The following is a 21,497-nucleotide window of genomic DNA, read 5'->3' as shown; positions in this document are numbered from 1 at the left end:
TGAACATAAACATACCCAATTGACCCGCAAGCTTCACTTCCAGATACATGTACAACAAAAACGAGTTTATATTTTTATTAAAAAATTTCCAGGATTGGTCATAACATAACCGTAAATCAAAAAACACCTTAATGTGCAGCAAGAAAATGCATAGATATATTCATTTAATGGAATATCACACAACAATAAAACTCATTCAATGTAACTGAATATCATATATATAATGTTGAGCAAAATTAGAAAGAAACAAAAGAAATAAATACTGCATGTTTCCATTCATATGAGAGTTCAAAACTCACATAACTAATTTATGGTTAAAAGTCGGAACAGTGGGTACCTTTGTGAGAGTAGTGGCTGAAAGGTATGAGGGAGGTTTCTGGTATTCTAGAGACAGTCTATGTTACACCTCAGTAAAAACCTTACTCCTAAAGAGGTAAGACCAAGGTATACAAAAAAATCCAAATTAAAAAAAGGAAAAGTTATAGTATTAATAGCAACCAAAGTAGAATTCGGGTGAAAAAGACACGAAGTGAACAATGGTGGTTTATGGTATAAGATGCACTTTTTATCAATATAGTTTAAAATATCTATACATGAATATTCTTAAAAACAGGCAAGATATAAGAAAAACTGAATCATATTATTAGTATAGTATTTTAATTCCCCTTTTCTCCATCCTTGGTAAGTCAAGTAATCAAAATATAAAGACATGAAAGACTTAAATAACAATAAAACAGCACTTATAGCTACTTAATGCTACAAGTTAACATTACTAACTATGGCAAAAGAAAACAGTCTACCATATGGAAAATACTACTAATGCAATCACAACCTATTAAAAGATGTGAACATATAATGTAGAATTCAATGGGAAATTTAACTTTAGTATAGCAACATATAAGAAATAAATGAATTAAGCATCTACCACAAAAAAATTGAAAAGTGTAAAATAAAGGAAAGTAGAGGAGGGAACTAATGAAGTTAAAAGAAGAAATTAAGTTAAAACCCCAAAATCCAGTAAAATTTTTGTTCAGGTTAAAAAGAAAACAAACAAAGAAGCAGCTGGGTAGCTCAGTTGGTAAAGCAACCCATTCTTGATTTTGGCTTAGGTCATGATTTTATGGTTCATGGGATCCAGCCCCCCCTTGGGCTCTGCACTGTCAGTGTAGAGCCTGCTTGGGATTCTCTCCCTCTATCTCTCTGTCCCTCTCCAGCTTGCATGTGCACATGCTTACTCTCTCTCTGTCTCTCTCTAATAAACTAAAAAAAAAAAAAAAAAACCCTGGAAAAATAGATTGACTGTTAACTAGCCTAATTAAAGAACCACAATCTTTGCATATGTTACATTGAATATTGTTAGAAAATTTCCAGGATGAAAATAGTTTTCTTTACAGAGAATACGAATATACAAAATCAGTAATTAAAAAGGGTAAGTGACTTGATGGAGGAATTCCACCAAAAATTTAAAATGTAGATAATTCCAACTGTATTTAAATTGTTGAGCACAAAGAAAAAAAGTCCATAAAAGAGATGTATGAGTGCAAAAAACTGCTGTAAGGCAAAAGATAACCACAAAGTGAAAATGAGAAAAATATTTGGATTCCATGTCATAAAAGGGTAATCTTAATTTATAAAAAGGCAATAAAAATTGACACAAAAAGGACAATTCTATAGAAAATGTGTAAATTGTATGAATAGATGATTTATAGAAAAAAGAGGTCTTAAACAATTGAAATGGTATCCAATATCACATATATGAGTGATAAATTGAAACTACATTTTTTTTACCAACAGATTTACAAAAATTATTTTAAAAAAAAGATAACCAACGTTTGTATGTTACTGCTGGAAGGAGAGAAAATTGCTGCAAACCCTAAGGAGTGCAGTTTTGGTAATTTATAAAAATTAGACAGGCATATACTCTTTGACTCAGCAGCTCCCATCTTAGGAATTTATAGATATACCTAAACACATTTATTTATTTAATGTTTATTTTTGAGAGAGAGAGAGAGAGCATGCAATTGGGGTAGAGGCAGAGAGAGAGGGGGACACAGAATCCAAAGCATGCTCCAGACTCTGAGCTATTAGCACAGAGCTCAACTCTGGGCTCAAACTCACCAATTGGGAGATCATAACTTGAGCTGAAGTTGGATGTTTAAGTGACTAAGCCATCCAGGCACCCCTACCTGTATACATTTATAATGAGGAATGTACAGAGGTTAGTCACTACAGCCTTGTTTGACATGGCAGAACACTGGTAGCAAACTAAAGGTCCCTTAATTGGTGAAATTACTAAATAAATAATAGTATCTGCATGCAATTCAATATCACTTTTAAATGATTACTTCCTGGGGTGCTGGGTGGCTCAATCAGTTAAGCATTTGGTCTTGGTTTTGGCTCAGGTCATGATCACATGGTTGTGAGATCCAGCCCTTTGTCGGGTTTTGCACTGAGTATGGAGCCTGCTTGGGATTCTCTCCCTCTGCCCTCCCCTGCTTGCATGCTTTCTCTCTCTCTCTCTCTCTCTCTCTCTCTCTCTCTCTCTCTCTCTCTCTCTCTCTCAAAAAATAAATTAAAAAAATTTTAAGTTCAGATTATGGATGAGAATTTAAAGTGAAGCTATTTAAATTGATATAGGATATTGAACTGAATTTTCTATTGAATATTTCTGATATGAGAAAATATCGAAGCAATATTTTGAGAAGATTAATTTTGCAACATGATATGCAAAATAAATTGTAAAGGTAGAGACAGATAGTAGAGACATCTGTCAAGAACATTTTTTGTGATACTCTAAATGTGGGATACTAAATGCCTGAATTAGGGCAGTACCAATAGAAATACAAAAGGGTAAAAGTATGAAATCATATTTAAAATAAAAGCAGTAAAATAAAAATTAAATAGATAGGATTAAAACAAAACTTCAAACAGGACCCTGGATTCTACTTTGCCTACATTCCTAAAGAATAAGGATAAACAACTAAAAACTCTTAAGAGATAGAGTAAATTGGGGGCACCTGGGTGGCTCAGTAGGTTAAGCATCCAACTTCGGCTCAGGTCATGATCTCACAGTTCATGAGTTCAAACACCTGCTTCAGATTCTGTGTCTCCCTCTTTCTCTGCCCCTCCCTCGATCACAGTCTCTCTTTCTCTCTCTCCCTTTCTTTCTCTCCCTCTCTCAAAAATGAAATAAACATTAAAAAAGAGAGTAAATTAAAGAAATGTCACAGCTGGAAACAAATTTCCCAAAGTTAAAACGAATTGCTTTTTTAAGTATTAAATGTTTATAAATTTATTTGAAGTTAAATAAAAAATTAAATCTAAGGAATTATAATTTTTGATACTCTGAAAACAGATCTATGGTCCAATGTCAAAGAAATACCTAATATTTCTGGTGCTCAAAAATTTACATATACTATATACATATTGGAGAAAAATCAGATAAATAAATGAAAAAATACAAGCTAACCATTCACAATCTCCCCACTCAACAATTTATACCACACTTTTTTGGTACAGCTTAAAAGACTTATTCCTAGAACTCTTTATACTCACATTTTTAATACATTTTGGTAGGGTCATGCTTTATCTTGATGCTTTGCTTCCAGCAAAATATTTTTTCTTTTTTTGTCAATGAATAGACATGTTTCCAAACTGTAGGCCAGAGGTAGGGACTAACTAAGGTCCAATAGTATCATTGCTCTGTACCTAAAGTATATATTTGCCACTAATTCAACTCTAGCTATAAGAAGACAGAGTTTCTGCATATAACATTACCAACTTTTACTTACCTTTATTTATATGTCTATGACAAAAACTTTTCATTTAAAATGTCTTTGGATGTACTGCACTCATATCTCTGATCTTAATTTTTTGGGAGGCCAAGAGTATTTTTAAATATTTGCTCATGGTAAAATTTCAGAAACTAAATTAGAATCAATTACTAAAATTATGAATTTCACATTGTAAGAATTATGAAAATAAAGCAGTAGATTACTGCAGTGCATTACAAGAAAACTAAATGTCACCATTCATCTTTACCTGAAGTGGGAGACTTGCAGCGCTCAAGTTCCAGGGGAACTGGACTGTCATTTAGCTCAGTTAAACCTGAAAATGAAATGATAAGAAATGAGATAAATTTTGCTAACACGTTTTTTAAATTTTGATGACACTTTGTAGATAATTCTTATTCATTCATTCCTAAAAGTTTCAAAAGTTTTTTCTTATTGTGAGAACTATTTTTCTATTCTCATGCTATGACAATGATTCTAAAAATTTGTTTCAACAAGTGATACCAGAAACAATACGAAACAATAACTAATAGATATATACAAAGAGTAACTGAACATAATGGTAGAAAAATATAAAATCTTTATTTTTTTCATATGAAATAGCTACTTTAATAAATGACCTGGTTTCATCTAAAAACAGGCCCAAAATAATACAACTTATAAAGGGTTTTTTAAAAGACCTAATCAAATCTACTTTTAAGAGAATCCTTATTGGCTTTTAAAAATAATATTAAGCTATAGATTTTAAATATTATACTTAGTTATTAAAATGTAGTGTTGTATAGTACATATTATTAAGTGATTTATTTGATTGTATCAAATTCATTCTTATAATAAGCATTACACTTTTCTCTTACGTTTTAAAAGTTCTTTTAATTTATTTTGAGATAGAGAGCGAGAGCGAGCACACACATGAGTGGGGGAGAGGCAAGGAGAGAGAATCCCAAGAAGGCTCTGTGCTGACAGAGCTCAATCTCACAAACTGCAACACCACAATCAGCTGAAACCGAGAGTCGGTGCTCAACCAACTGAGCCACCCAGTTGCCCCTCTCTTATTTTAATATTCTGTTAAGTCACTCTACTGACAAATACAAGGATAGATACAATATTAAAAAACATTTTATAATTCTTGCTATCTGCCAGCCTGCATTCATGTGACATTCATAAAATATCCTTAATTATAGTTTTCATATTCTTGTTAGAGCTTCTTATACACTTTTTCCTTATAGAAAATAACTCAGAGCTCCTACTTTAATGTATATCCTCATATCTAGAAGTACTTATTAAGAACTGTTGTCAATTAGCAGAACTATCTTTGTTCATATTCCTTGCCACCACCCTCTCAATATAATTTGTACCAATAAACTTGCTGTGGTTCAAAAAATTACAGAATTGGGGTAAAGTTCTGCTGTGGTATTCTAGTCCAACTCTTAGGTTTTACAAATAAGAAACTATGAGTTAGAAGAGTTTAAATAATTTTACAGAACCAAGTAAATTCCACATCTTGAATAGAACTCTTTATATACTTAAAAGTCTTTTGTTAGAAGTAGGTACTGTGAATATTTTCTTCTAGTATGTGACTTTATCTTGTCATTTTCTTAGTGAAAATGAAATCTTTTGATGTTCAGAAGATTAGTTTGCTTGAAGGACAATTTGTAAATTTTTTTAATTGTGATTTGTTTTATAATTCCTGTGTAAGTCATCTTTGCCTACTCCATGGTCATGAAGATATTACTGTATTCTTCAAGAAGCTTTTTTTAATTTTCAGCCTTCAGTTTTAGGATATAATTCAAATAAATTTTGGTTGCGGTGTGAGGTAGAGATAAAGGTTCACTTGTCCCCTATATGTTGTCTAGTTTTTCTGTCATTATTTGTTAAAAAGGTTTTCCTTTATCCATTGATTTTTATTAATGCCTTAGTAAAAAAATAAATTGGATACATATCTATAGCTTTACTTCCAGACTTTGTATTCTGTAGTCATTGGTCTATTTGTGTATCTTTTCTCAACTCCCACACTAATTAATACAGGTTTATAGTACACTTTAAAGTCAGGTAATAAAATCCTCCAACTTTGTTCTTTTCTAAGAGTATTTCTATTATTTTAGATTTTTTGCATTTCAAAATAAATTTTAGAATCAGTTTGTCATTTGCTACAAAAGGAGGTGCCAAATTTTTATTGGTCTGTAATAATTTTGATAGAATAAATATTTTTAAATTGGCTTTTAAAGATAATTTAAAATTTTAAAAATATTGTCTCCCAACCCCAAAACATTGTATCCTCCTCCATTTAAATGATCTTTAAAAAATTTTCTTTCTGCATTAGTTTGTAGATTTCAGGGTAGAAGTTTTGTATGGGGCATTTTTCAAGTCTTTATTTCATTTTTGGTTTTCTGCCTACTTTTTGTATCATTATTCAAAGTGTAATATTGAAATTTCTGATAATTATTGTTGAATTGTCTATCTCCCTTTGATTCTGTAGAGTATTACTTTATGTACTTTGTAGCTCTGTCATCAGAAACATAGATGTTTATAATTGTCGGGCGCCTGGGAGGCTCAGTAGGTTAAGTTCTGACTTTGGCTCAGGTCATGATCTCATAGTTCGTGGGTTCGAGCCCCATGTCAGCCTCTGTGCTGACAGCTAGCTCAGAGCCTGAAGCCTGTCTTCAGATTCTATGTCTCTCTGTCTCTCTCTCTCTCTGACCCTCCTCTGCTGACTCTCTCTCTCTCTCAAAAATAAATTTAAAAAACATTAAAAAATAGAAAAAAAAGATGTTTATAATGGTTATATCTTCTAGATGTGTTAACCATTTTTTTCATTTTAGATGTCTCTATTTATAGTAATGTTTTATTTTGCTTTAAAAACTATTTTGTCTGATATTAACTACAGCTGTATTTGCTGTCTGTGTGGTCTTTGTCCATCCTTTTACTCTCAGTCTATTTATATCTTTATGTGTGGCCTTCTGACAACATAGAGTTAAATCTTGGTTTAAAAAAAATCTGGTTCAACAGTCTTTGTCTTCTGATTGAATTGTTAAATCTATTCACATTTAACGTTATAACTGATATAGTTGTGTTATACCTGTTATTCTACTTTACTTTTCTATATGTCTCATGTCTCTTTGTCCCTCTAATCTTCCTTTACTGGTTTGTTTGGCATTAAATAAATATTTTCTAGTGTAACTCATTTATTTCTTTAATGATTTTGGAGTTCTGTTTTTGGAGTTGTCGTTGCTTTAAGACAATATATACATCTCAACTTCTCAGTACCTACTTTAGATGTATATTAACTTAATTCTAGGGGGATGCAGAAATGTTATTCCTTTATACTTCATTTCTTCCTTCCCCTTTATGTGCTATTACTGGCATACATAATACATCCATATGTGTTACAAATCCAACATCATTATAATTACTTTATATAACTATGTTTTTATAAAACCCGAGACAAGGAAGTGAGCAAAAAATATGTTTATATATTAACTTTCCAAATTATCATTTCTAGTTCTCTTCTTTGTTCTGGTCGATACACCATGTTTTGTTTGCTTACTCAAATACAACTTTGCTTCCACCTGCTTCCTTTGTGCTTTTATTGGAAAATATATCACATTTCTATATACTATATAGGCCCATCAATACAATTTTATGCATATTGTTTCATAAATGGCTTTTTAAATCAGTTAAGAGTAGTGTACGTTTGTAGTATTATTTTATAATTATATAGTTACCTTAATAGTGTTCTTTTTTCCTTTGTGTGAATTCAAATTATCATCTGGCATTACTTTTTTCAGCCTGAGAAAAACTTCCTTTAGTATTTCTTATAAGGTGGCTATGCTAGCAACAAATTCTCTTATTTTTTATCTGGAAAGGTCTTATTTCAGCTACATTTTTGAAAGATGGTTTTGCTGGATATAAGATTTTTGGATTAGGTTTATCCTTTGAGCACTTCAAATATGTTGACCTACTGTTTCTGGTCTCCATTGTTTCTAATGAACTGTTAATCCTACTTGAGTTCTGTTGTACATTACAAGTCGTTTTTCTCTTACTGTTTTCAAGATTTTCTTATTGCCTTTCAGCATTTTTACTATGATGTATCTGGGTGTGGATATCTTTGCATTTATCTTGTTTGGAGTTCATCGACATTTTAGACCTATGCATTAATGGTATTCATCAAATTTTGAAAAATTTCAGCTATTTTCTTTTTTGAATATTTTTCTGCTTCTCTCTCTCCTCTACTACTCTTATTGCGGACATGTTTGCTTCATTTACAGTATCCTAAACTTCTTTGAGGATTTGTTAATTTTTCTTATTTTTTCCCCTTCAGAATGCAGTCTCTATCAATCTACCTTCAAGTTTGTGGATTCTGATATCTGCCAGTTCAGGATCTACTGTTGACTTCCTCTAGTGAATTTTTCTTTTTACTTACTGTACTTTTTAGTAGAAGAATTTCCATTTGGTTCTTGTTTTCCCATTCACCTATTTCACCCACTCTTCACCCTCTGCCTCTGGAAACCACCAATCTCTTCTCCAGAACTATGTGCTCATTTTTGTTGTTCTTTGTTCATTTTTAGATTCCACATATAAGTAATATTGCATGTCTTATCTCACTGGGCACTGTAATGTTCTCAAGGTCCATCCATGTTGTTGCAAATGGCAAGATATCCTTTTTATGGCTGAATAATAATCCATTGGGTGTGTGTGTAACTCGATTGTTCTTTCCTTATTCATCCATCCATTGAAGGACACTTAGGTTGTTTCGATATCTTAGAAAATATGTAAATAATGCTGTAATGAATATGGGAGTGGCATATTTTTTTTTAGTTAGTTTTTTTTAATTCTTCGGAAGTGGAATTGATGGATCATATGGTAGTTCTATTTTTAGTTTGTGAGGAAACTTCATACTATTTTTCAAAGCATCTTCCCCAACTTACATTCCTACCATCACTGCACACAGGAGTTCCCTTTTCTCTACATACTTGCCAACACTTGTTATTTCTGGTCTTTTTGGTAATAACCATTCTGACAAGTGGGACGTGATATCTCATTGCAGTTTTGATTTGCATTTCTCTGATGATTAGTGATGCTGGGCAACTTTTCATGTACCTGTAGGTTACCTGCATGTTTTTTTTGGAAAAGTATCTTTTCATATGCTCTGGTCATTTTTTAATTGGAATTTTTTTGCTATAGTTGTATAAGTTCTTTATATATTTTTGATATTAACCCCTACATTACTTACTGCCTATATTTTCTTATAGGATGTTTATCATTTTGTATCTTATGTTCCAGTCTATAATTCATTTTGAGTTAATTCTTATGCATGCTATAAGTTAGTTCTGTTTGCTTCTTTTTAATCAGTTTAACGATCAGTTTAACGATAACCCACAACCCTCGGACTAACTTGTTTGCTTCTTTTTATAACTTTGATCTCCTTGCTAATATTCTTTATTTGATGAGGCATGATCATTATAGTTTCCGTTCTTTAAACATGGTATCTTTGGGCTCTTTTAAGGTTTTTCATGCCTGGTATGAGGTCTTTGTTAAGTCCAACATTTGGGCCTTCTCAGAAACCATTTGTTTTGCCTTGTTTTTTCTGTGAATAGGTCATGCTTTCCTGTTTTATTTCAGGTCTTATAATATTTTGTTGATAACTAGACACTTTAGGTAGTAGAGTATAGCAATTCTGGATATTGATAACTGATTTCCCTCCCTCTCTCTGGTTTTTGTTGTTGTTATTTGCTTTTTTAGTGACTTGGCTAGGCTATTTTAGTAAAGTTTATTTCCCTTACATTGTAAAGACTCTGATGTTGTTTATCAGAGGGTATAGCCTTCTGTGTGTATACTCTCACCTGGGATGGCAGTAGTTTTAGCAGGGTTCTCTTTGTCTCTTTCCCTGATCACTTTGTTGATCCCAAATCCAGCTAATAGGTATCACAGTCACAACGATGGGAATGCTTTACTGTTTGTGGCAATGCTCCAGGATATATATTACTTACTATTCTATTCCAATTCAGGCAGAAGTTATATTTGAAGCTAGTCTTGGAGGTTTGTTCAAACCCTAGCTCACCCCTGGCCTAGCTAGTTGCTTTTAAATAAGAGGAGCTGCTAGCATCTTATTTGATTTCCATCAAATACTTCATTGGTTGTAAGAGCATCTTTAGGCTTGGACTTCCCCACATTGTTTCAAATAAAATGTTTCTTCGGGGAGAGCTTCAGAGTTCGCTGTTTTATAGATTCTCTCTTTCTCTGGGCAAAATTTATGAGCCACTGGCCTGGGCCCTGGGGCAGGGGTGGTAGCCTCTGGTCTTCCCAACTCTACTTTTCTGTCATGAAACCTATGAACAAGCTGGGTGGGAGCAATCAGGACCTCAGGATTTTACTTGCCATGCCTAGGGTAGATGTTTTGTCCTGAGGGGCGGACTGACAGGGGAGAGGAACCTTTCACCTCTAGGCTACTCTTACCAGGAATTTGTCCTTTGCAACTTGGAATGGAGGGGATGAGAAATGCTGGCAACATGAAGGTAGGAGAGGTGTACAGCAAGTTGTGGCTTCAATGTCAAAGACACACTTTTTACCAAGTGCCAGTACATTTTCATGGATAAATGTTTCTTTCTCTTCTGTATCCTCTTAGGACAATTTCCAGAGGCTGTAAGTCATTGCTTTTTATAAAAAAATAGTTTTCACCAGTTTTTTTTTTTTTCTGTAAAATGTGTCCATGATGCTTCTTAGGATGCCATTTGGAAGTCTATCCTCTACCTGGTTTTTTGTTTTGTTTTGTTATATTTGCTGTTTGAGAAAGAAAGAGAATGAGGGGCAGAGGAAGAGGGGAGAGAGGGAATTCCAAGCAGGCTCTGAGCTGTCAGCAGAGTTTGATGCAGGGTTCGATCTCATGAACCATGAGATCATGGCCTCAGTCAAAATCAAGATTTGGATGTTTAACTGACTGAGGCACCCAGGTGCCCCTATCCAGTACCAGGTATTTCAAAAATAAATACATTTCTCAATTGTTTCCTTTTATTATATAGAAAGATGATTGATTTGTATACTGTATACTCTACAATGTTGCTCAGTTCACATAGTGTCTTGTATCTTTTTTTTTTTTTTTGTAGATTCTTTTGGGTATCCTAATACCCTACAATATTATTGGCAAATAAAGTGAGTTTTAATATTTTCTTGCTTATCCCTAGGCATATTATTTTTATATTGCTTTTGTGCTTACTAGGTCATTAAATACAATGTTGAACAAAGATGATGAGGGTGAACATCATGGCTTTGTTATCAATTTTATTGGAAAAACATCCAATATTCCATAATTAAGTGTGATATTGTTTGTAGGTTTTTCATATATGAGCTTTATTCATTTGAGGAAATATTTTAGTCTTAGTTTTCTGGTAAGTATTCTAAAGAAGCATTAATTTATGATATTTTTTACATGTTTTGAGATGATCATATAATTTTTTCCTTTATTATGTTAATCAGTTGTTTTGCATTGATTGGTTTTCAAATATTAAACTGCTATTTCTAGGATGAAACCACCATGGCTATATTTTATCTTTCTTACATATGTCTGTCTTCCATTTACTAATATTTCTGAATCCATGTTCATAAGTGAGACTGGCCTGTACTTTTCCTTTAAGTTTATCAAGTTTTATGTTTCAGCATTGTGCTGTCCTCTCATAAGCAGTTGGGAAGATTTCTCTATTTTTCTATTCCCGGAAAATGTTTGCATAAGAATAGTGCTATTTCCTCCTTAAATGTTTGGTAAAATTAATCAGTGAAACTATTCAAAGCCTGCAGTTTTCCTTGTTGTAGGTATTTAATTTTAAATTCAAATTTTATTTTTAAAGATAGGAGACTATTTATATTTCCAATGTGTTTGGTGTCAGTTTTTATAATTTTTTTTCAACAAATCTCTTGCTTTCCTCTATATGGTCAATTTATAGGAATAAAGTTGTTCATAGTTTTACTTTATTATTTTTAATGTCTGTAGGATCCATACTGATGCTCCCTTTTTCACTTATCATATTGGTTATTTTTTTTCCTTCTTGATCTGTCTTACAAGGGTTTTACAGATTTAGTAAATTTTTTGAAGAAATACTTTGTGGTTTTGTTGATCTACATCTACTCTATTGTTTGCCCTCAATTTCATTTATTTCTGTCTTTATTTCCTTCCTTCTATTTACTTTGTGTTATACTGCTCTTTTTTAGTGTCTTAGATTATTGATTTGGTATCTTCGTTTCCAATATAAGCACTAATGTTCTAACTTTTTCCTTTAAATACTACTTAAGCAACATCTCACAAATTTTGATATTTTGTGTTTATACTTTCACTCAGTTCAAAAATATTAAAAACTTTCCCTGTGATTTCTTTTTTAAACTATGAGGAAGTCTTAATTTCCAAATATTTGGGGATTTTAAGATATATTTCTGTTATTGATTTCTAACTTAATTTCTCTTATGATCAAAGAACATACTCTGCTTGATTTCAGTTCCCTATAATCCATTATAACTTGTTTCCTGACTCAGTCTACATTTGTGAATATTCCATGTCAACTTGAAAAAAATTCATATTTTCCTTTGTATGTTGTAGGTGGCTATTTTGGTCAGTTAGGTCAATTTGTTTAAGAGAATTGTTTAATTTTTTCTTAATATACTTAGCTAATTTTTGCTTATTCTATCAGTTACTGAGGAGAAATGACTCACCAGCTATGATTGTATATTTGTGTATTTCTTCCTTTCTTTTCTTTTGTTTGCTTTCTATATTTTGAATATCTCTTATTAGCTCTGTACTTGTATAGGATTTTTTATATCTTTCTGATAATGGTTCTACTACAATTAGAACCTGCTTCTCTATCTCCTTGTCAAGAAGTCTACTTTATTCTCATAATATAGCCACATTCAGCTCTCTAGAGTAATATTGATAAATCACTTGATAAAATTATTTTTCTCTTATTTTCAATCATTTGTATGTTTTTATAATTATAGTGCATCTCTTATAAACAGCATATAATTGGGTCTTTTTTCTCATCTCTTCTCATAATTTCTCTTGCCCCCCCAAGAAAATGGCGGGGATGATATTTGCTCCATTTACATTTAATATAATATAATGATTGATAGCGTTAAGTTTATGCCCCTCAGTTTTTTTCAGTTTGCCCTTCTGTTCTTTTTTCTACTATTTCACTTTTCTGTTCTTTGAAAAAAATCAAATATTTTTTAGTATTCTATTTGATCTTCTCTTGGCTACTTAACCACACTTCTGTTTTATTTTTTTTAATGGTTTCTATGGATTATAATATGCATCTATAATTTATCACAATCTCTCTTAATTATTGTTGCATAATTTCTCTTATGATGAAGGAAACTTATAACACGATTCTTTTTATGTCCCTCCCATCCTTTGTTATTATTGTCATATATTTTTCTTCTACGTGTTGTAAATCCCATAATACAGTTAGTTTTTAATTTAAATATTAGATGAATTCTTAGGGATTTTAAGAAATGACAAAATAATCTTATATTTATGCACATATTTATTTCTCCAATGTTTTTCATTCTTACTGTATATCTAAATCTCAGTCTGGTATTATTTCCCTCATCTTAAAAACCTCCTCTACTGGGGTGCCTGGTTGGCCCAGTCAGTTGAGCATCCAACTCTTTGTTTTCTGCTCAGGTCATAATCCTAGGATCATGGGATCAAGGCCCACAGCGGGCTCCATGCTAAACATGGAACCTGCTTAAGATTCCCACCCTCCTTCCCTCCCTCTCTCCCTCTGCCCCTTTCCCCGTCTTGCTCTTTCTCTCTCTCTAAAACAAAACAAAACAACACCCAAAAACCTTTACTATATCTTGTAGTGCAGGTCTGCTCGTGACAAATTTCTTTACCTTTATTTAAAAACATTTTTTGCTAGAGGGGTGCCTGGGTGGCTCGGTTGGTTAAGCATGTTTTTTTTTAATTTTCATGTTTATTTATTTTTTACAGCGAGAGAGAGAGACAAAACATGAGTGGGGGAGGAATGATAGAAAGAGAGAGGGAGACACAGAATCCAAACAGACTCTGGGGACTGAGCTGTCAGCACAGAGCCCGATGTGGGACTTGAACTTATGAACCATGAGGTCATGACCTGAGAAGAAGTTGGAAGCTTAACTGACTGAGCCACTCAGGTGTCCCATAAGCATCTAACTCTTAATTTTGGCTCAGGTCATGATCTCACAGATTGTGAGAATTTTGGGATTCTCTCTCTCCCTCTCTCTGCTCCTCCCTTATGTGTGAACATGTGCACTCTAAATAAATAATAAATAAATAGGTAAATAAAAGATTTTTGCTAGATGTAGAATTCTAGTTTTTCCTACTCTGTAGTCCATCCATCTATAGCAGGCCCACTCCTTTCTGGACCTATGCCCAGATCAGTCACTTGCATCAGGTATGAGAGCAGCTACAGCTTTCTGCTCATCTATGAATGTCTCTTTTTACTCTGGAATTCATTTAATCAAGCCTTCTTTTTGAATCTACCACTTTTTAATATCCCAATAGAAAAGTATGACTTTAACTTTATCATTGTACTTATCACAGGGTTTTATTACTGTTGCCATATTGTTTTTATGGGAATGAACTTTCATGTCTCAACATCCTGTCTGGAAATAGAAAGCCTCTCCCTTAGTTTTATTTTATATCTTGGAAATACTGTGAAAGCTGGACTGAAGACATGGAAGACCAAGAGAATGGTAACTAGTTAAATTGATAAATCCATTCCTAATACTAGTAAGTATCCAATAAAGTACTCAGAGTACCTGCCAAATAATTGTGCTTTTCCCAAAAATTATAGTGAGGTTTCCCAAAGAGATCTCCCAGAGATTAGGTGATAAAATTATGTCTGATATATAAATAGAATAAAGCAAATTGACTAGTCTTAGAAGATTTGTACACTGATTCATTAGAAAAGACATAATAATAATAAAAGAGAAAATGTATAATAAGTCCTGATTGATAACAGATACAGACATCTTATGGTAAATAACTGAATATCAGAAGACAATCTCCTTTGGGTACAATGAATCATATTAACTTTTATTTAAAATTTTTAAGAATGTACAGTAGGGGTGCCTGGGTGGCTCAGTCAGTTGAGCGACTGACTTCAGCTCAGGTCATGATCTTGGAGTTTGCAGGTTCGGGCCCCGCGACAGGCTCTGTGCTGACAGCTTGCTCAGAGCCTGGAGCTTGCTTCAGATTCTGTGTCTCCTTCTCTCTCTGCCCTTATCCTGTTCATGCTCTGTCTCTCAATAATAAATAAATGTAAAAAAATTATTTTTAAATAAAAAAAAATGTACAGTTGACCCTTGCACAAGAGTATGACCTACATGGGTCCAACTAATACACAATTTTTTTTCAATAAATAACAGTATAGTGCAGTAAATATAGTGTAATATAATGTATTTTTTCTTATTTTCTTAATAACATTTTCTTTATCACACATTATTGTAAGAATATAGTCTATAATACAAGTAACATACAAAATATGTGATAACTGTTATTCATAAGGCCTTTGGTCAGTAGTAGGCTATTGGTAGTTAAGTTTTGGGGGAGCCAAAAGTTAAACATAGGTTTTTGACTGCATAGGAGGGTTGGTGCCTCTAACCCCACAGTGTATAAGGGTCAAGTGTATATCTATAATGTATCTTAGTGTATAATATGGTATTTAAAACAACTTGTGAATGTGAAATAAAATATCAGTATTCTTTAAGAGACCAATACCCAGTACACAAGTGTCTTTGTACATATGAATAGTCTATACTCTAGGGGATTTTCTTACCAAATTATCACTGATCATATAAAATGCTCTGGTCTGAATTTTTTCCAATTTGATTGACATTTTGGTGAGATAAATTTTTTGCTGTGGGATAGTATATTATAGGATGTTTATCAGCATTCTATTTACTAGTTGCCAGTAGAGCACCCCTTTCCTATTTCTGAGGGCCGAAAATGTCTTTAGATATTGCCACTCCCATAAGTTATATTAGCTTGTTTTATTTGTTTGACTCACACTGAGATTTCTGTTAAAGCTAAAGATAATGCTTTCTTTAGCATTTGACATGGCTAATCACTTCTTGACGCATTCCCCATTATTTTGGTTTCTGCAACAGTCTCCTCATTTTTTCTCTTCTCTCTGGTAAGTCCTCTGTGTCAGCTGCTCCTCTTCCTTTAAAGCGTAAAGGTTGAAATTCCTAATGTCTCTATCCATAGTCCTCCTCTTCCCTCCTTCTGTTTCCACTTTCTCCCCTGCCTAGGTAATTTCATTTATTCCCATGTCATTATATATTATATATATGCTAAAGACTCAACTAACAGCATTTATATTCAGATTTGTTTAGTTGTCCACTTGACATCGTCACTTGGATAAATGGCAGACATACCAAATTTTGACATGTATAAAACTGAAGTATTCTTCCTTATTACCATGCCTTATCCCAAACCTAGCTTCATCTTTGTATCATGACACAATCAGCGACTCAAGCCTAAATGTGGGAAGAATCTTTGATTCCACTCTCTGATCTTCCACACTGAATATAATAACTAGCTCTAATGTACTAATGATATTTGGACCTACTCTTTTTTCTACAATAACATTGTTAAAACCTAGTCAAAGCCACCTTCATTTATTGCCTTGATTACACAGTGGCCTCCTAACTAGTATACTGGCCTTTTTTTCTTTTCTTTTTTCTTTTTTTGACTCTACAATATTTTATTCATATAGCAGTGTGGATGATATTTTAAGACATAAAAGCATATCATTCTCCTCCTTGAAATAAAATGGGACTTCTTATAATTGCCTAAGGAACATGTATAATCTTATTCCTGCTTATCTAGACCTCAAAATCTGAACTCATTTCCCCTCTCAGTTTCTTTCTATAACACTCCCAGCCTCCTTGGCCTTATTTTTATTTCCAAAAGATAGTTAAGTCCTTTACCTTTAGAACCTTCTTACAGGATGTTCACTCTGCCTGGAATACACCATTTCCTGCCTCACATGGCTAGTTCTTTCTTGAAAAAAAGCTATATGAAGGTTTAATTTACATATTTATACAGTATATGATTTGATAACTTTTGATATATACATATACCTGTGAAACCTCTCCGTAGTCAAGATAATAAACAGATCCCTCATGCCCAATGTTTTGTGTTTTTGTAATCCTTCTTCCAGCCCTTTCCATAAGTGCTCCTTCCTAACCCCAAGCAACCACTAATCTGCTTTCTGTTACTATGCTTTAGTTTTCATTTCCTAGAATTTTATATGAATGGAATCATACAATATACACCTTTTTTTTTTTGGCCTGGTTTCTTTTATTCAGTGTAATTATTTTGAGATTCATTGATGTCACAACATTTATCAATAGTGTATACCTAGGGGAAAAAAGAGACATACCATAATAGACTGTAAAGAACAAACTGAGAGTTGCTGGAAGGGAGATGGGCAGGGTAATGGGTTAAATGGATCATGGATATTAAGGAGGGCACTTGTGATGAGCACTGAGTGTACGATGTAAATGATGAATCACTAAATTCTACTCCTGAAACTAATATTATACTATATGTTAACTAAAGTTTAAATAAAAACTTGAAACCTTAGAAAAAGGAAAAAATTGCTTACATTTTTATTGCTTAGTAAATCATTGAACAGATAGAACAGAATTTGTTTACTGGATTTTTTGGTTGTTTCAGTTTTTGACTACTACAAATGTTTCAGTGATTGTTATGCATGTGTTTGCATTGATATAGGCTCTATACCTTCATTTGTCTAGTTTAAATAACTGGATATAAAATGAATATATCATATAATAAATATATGTTTAAATCTTTATGAACCTGCCAACTTCTCCACCATCTTGCCCCTTCATCTGACAACAAAAGGAAATAAAAGGCATCAGATTTAGCAAAGATGAAGTCAAACTTTCACTTTTCACAGATGACATGATACTCCACATGGAAAACACCACCAACTCCACCAGAAGCCTACTAGAACATCCATGAATTCAGCAAAATTGCAGGGTACAAAATCAATGTACAGAAATCAGTTGCATTCCTATACACCAATAATGAAGCAAAAGAAGGAGATATCAAGAAACTGACCCCATTCACAATTGCACGAAAAACCATAAATTACCTAGGAATAAACCTAACCAAAATGTAAAAGACCTGTATAATGAAAACTATAGAAAACTTATGAAAGAAATTGAAGAAGACACAAAGAAATGGAAAAACATTCCATGCTCACGGATCGGAAGAATAAACATCGTTAAAATGTCATTATTACCCAAAGTAATCTACACATTCAATGCAATCCCCATCAAAACTGCACCAGTATTCATCTCAAAGCTAGAACAAACTATCCTAAAATTCATATGGAAGCACAAAAAACTCTGATAAGCCAAAGTAATATTGAAGAAGAAAACCAAAGCAGGAGGCATCACAATCCCAGACTTTAGCCTCTACTACAAAGCTGTCATCATCAAGACAGTATGGTATTAGCACAAAAACAGACACATAGACCAATGGAATAATATAGAGAACCCAGAACTGGACCCACAAATGTATGGCCAATTAATCTTTGACAAGGCAGGAACGAGTACCCAATGGAAAAAAGACAGCCTCTTTAATGGGTGGTGCTGGGAGAACTGGACAGCAACATGCAGAAGAATGAAACTAGACTACTTTCTTACACCATACAGAAAAATCAAATCAAAATGGCTGAAGGACCTGAATGTGAGACAGGAAACCATCAAAACCCTAGAGGAGAAAGCAGGAAACAGCCTCCTTGACCTAATCGCAGCAATTTCCTACTAGACACATCCCCAAAGGCAGGGGAATCAAGAGCAAAAATGAACTATTGGGACCTCATCAAGATAAAAATCTTCTGCACTGCAAAGGAAAAAATCAAGAAAACTAATAGCCAACAGAATGGGGAAAGATAGTTGCAAATGACATATGGGATAAAGGGCTAGCATCCAAAATCTACAAGGAACTCACCAAACTCCACACCTGAAAAATGAATAATCCAGTGAAGAAATGGGCAGAAAACATGAATAGACACTTCTCCAAAGAGGACATCCAGATGGCCAACAGATACATGAAACGATGTTCAGCATCACTCATCATCAGGGTTATACAAATCAAAACCACACTGAGATTACCCCCTCATACCAGTCAGAGTGAATAAATGAACAAGAGACTATAGATGCTGGCGAGGATGTGGAGAAATGGCACCTTCCTACACTGTTGGTGGGAATGTAAACTGGTACAGCCACTCTGGAAAACAGTGTGGAGGCTCCTCAAAAAATTATAAATAGAACTCCCCTATGACCCAGCAATAGCATTGCTGGGGATTTACCCAAGGGATATAGAAGTGCTGATGCATAGGGGCACGTGTACCCCAGTGTTCAAAGCAGTACTTTCAACAATAGCCAAATCATGGAAAGAGCCTAAATGTCCATCACCTGATGAATGGATCAAGAAGATGTGGTTTATGTATAGAATAGAATACTACGTGGCAATGAGAACGAATGAAATCTGGCCATTTGTCGGAAAGTGGATGGACCTCGAGGGTGTCATGCTAAGCAAAATAAGTCAGGTGGAGGATAGATACCATGTTTTCACTCATAGGTCTAACAGGAGAAAGCTAACAGAGGGCCATGGGGAGGAGAAGGGGGAAAAAAGAGTTAGGGAGAGGGAGGGAGGCAAATCATGAGAGACTCTTAAATACTGAAAACAAACAGGGCTGAAGGGGGAGGGGAAAGGAGAAAGGGCATGATGGTCACGGAGGAGGGCACTTGTGGGGAAGAACACTGGGTGTTATATGGAAACCAACTTGACAATAAACTGTAAATTAAAAAAAATAAATAAAGAGCCTGCTAACTTGATCATACCATCGTACATTCCTACCAGTAGGGTAGGATAGTTCTGTTCCTTCCACGTTCCTGCCAATACTTGGCGTGATCAATCTTTTTGATTTCAGTCCGTTTAACTGATGTATAATAATACCTCACTACAGGTTTTTTTGTTTATTTTTTTATTTTGAGAGAGAGAGACATTGCAAGCTGGGGAGTGGTAAAGAGAGAGGGAGAGAGAAAATCCATGCTGGTAGCATAGAGCCAGATGCAGGGCTCAAACTCACAAACCATGAGATCATGACCTGAGAGAAAATTAAGAGTAGGACACATAACCAAATGAGTCACGGAGGCACCTCTCTCATTGTAGTTTTAATTTGAGTTTCCTAATGATGTTGAATGTTGAGTATCTTTTCATATGCTTTCTTTATTGTTTAATTCTTTAATTTATTGATTGAATTATAATAAAGGACCATCACTACATTCCTGGAACATTCTTTAATTATTTTTGATACACAGCTGGATTTGATTTCCTAAAACTTTTCTTTTTTTTTAAGCATTTTTATATAAAATCCTGTTATTTAGCATACAGTATAATAATAGTTTCAGGAGTAGAAGTTAATGATTCATCCCTTACATATAACACCCAGCGCTCATCAAAAGAGCCTTCCTTAATACTTAACACCCATTTAATGCATCCCCCTTCGGTAACTTTCAATTTGTTCTCTATAGCTAGCAGTCTATTTTCTGGTTTGGCCCTCTTTTTTCTCCCCCACCCCACATTCGTCTGTTTTCTTAAATTCCATGGGAGTGAAATCATATAGTATTTGTCTTTTTCTGACTAACTTATTTTGCTTAGCATAATATGCCTTAGCTCCATCCACATTTTTGCAAATGACAAGATTTCATTCTTTTTGATGGCTGAGTAATATTCCATTGTGTATGTGTATTTGTGCATGTGTATATATGTATATGTATGTATGTATGTATGTGTGCAGGTACATAATTATATACTTCACATCTTCTTTATTCATTGATTATTGATCAACATTTGGGCTGTTTCCATCATTTGACCATTGCTGTAATGCTACTATAAACCTTGGGGTATATGTATCCCTTTGAATCAGAATTTTTGTATCTTTTGGGTAAATACCTAGTAGTGCAATTTCTAGGTTGTAGGGTAGTTCTATTTTTAACAGTTTGAGGAACCTCCATTCTGTTTTCCAGAGTGGCTACACCAATTTGCATTCCCACAAACAGTGCAAGAGTGTTCCCCTTTCTCTGCATCCTGGCCAACACCTGTTGCTTCCTCTGTTATTAATTTTAGCCATTCTGACTGATGTGAGGTGATCTCTCATTGTAGTTTTGATTTGTATTTCCCTGATGATAAGTAATGTTGAGCAACTTTCATGGGTCTGTTAGTCATCTATATGTCCTTTTAGGAAAATGGTCTTCTGACCATTTTTTAACTGGATTATTTTTTGAGTATTGAGTTTGATAAGTTCTTTATAGATTTTTGGATACCAACCCATTATCAGACATGTAATTTGCAAATATGTTCTCCCATTTCAAAGGTTGCCTTTCAGTTTTGTTGATTGTTTCCTTCCCTGTTCAAATGTTTATTTGTTATCAGTATATCTTCTTATGTGAACTGTTTATTCAAACTTTTTGCCCATTTTTTTAATTGGGTTGTATGCTTTATTATAGAGTTTTTAGAGCTTTATTTTATTTTTTTTCATAATAAATTATATTTATTTTTCATATTTTTTTTAACATATGCAATTATTTTCCATCCTTTACAATACAGTAGTTGCAATGACACTCAAAACAGAAAAA

The 21,497-nt window shown here is 33.6% G+C and overlaps 1 protein-coding gene and 1 long non-coding RNA gene across 2 annotated transcripts in view; one reads left to right on the top strand and one right to left on the bottom strand.

Moving 5' to 3' along the window:
• Positions 1 to 21,497, bottom strand: part of STXBP5L (syntaxin binding protein 5 like) — a 361,836-nt gene that overhangs the window by 62,034 nt on the left and 278,305 nt on the right. The window contains exon 22 of the mRNA XM_029939407.1: positions 4,042 to 4,107. Within this exon, the coding sequence (XP_029795267.1) occupies positions 4,042 to 4,107 (66 nt within the window). The remainder of the gene's footprint in view (positions 1 to 4,041; positions 4,108 to 21,497) is intronic.
• Positions 1 to 21,497, top strand: part of LOC115291790 — a 91,357-nt gene that overhangs the window by 47,766 nt on the left and 22,094 nt on the right. The window lies entirely within an intron of this gene.

This window comes from Suricata suricatta, chromosome 5 (assembly GCF_006229205.1).
Source record: "Suricata suricatta isolate VVHF042 chromosome 5, meerkat_22Aug2017_6uvM2_HiC, whole genome shotgun sequence".
Lineage (NCBI taxonomy): Eukaryota > Metazoa > Chordata > Mammalia > Carnivora > Herpestidae > Suricata > Suricata suricatta.
The sequence above is the reverse complement of the archived record's forward strand: the minus strand, read 5'-3'. Positions and strand labels throughout refer to the sequence as shown.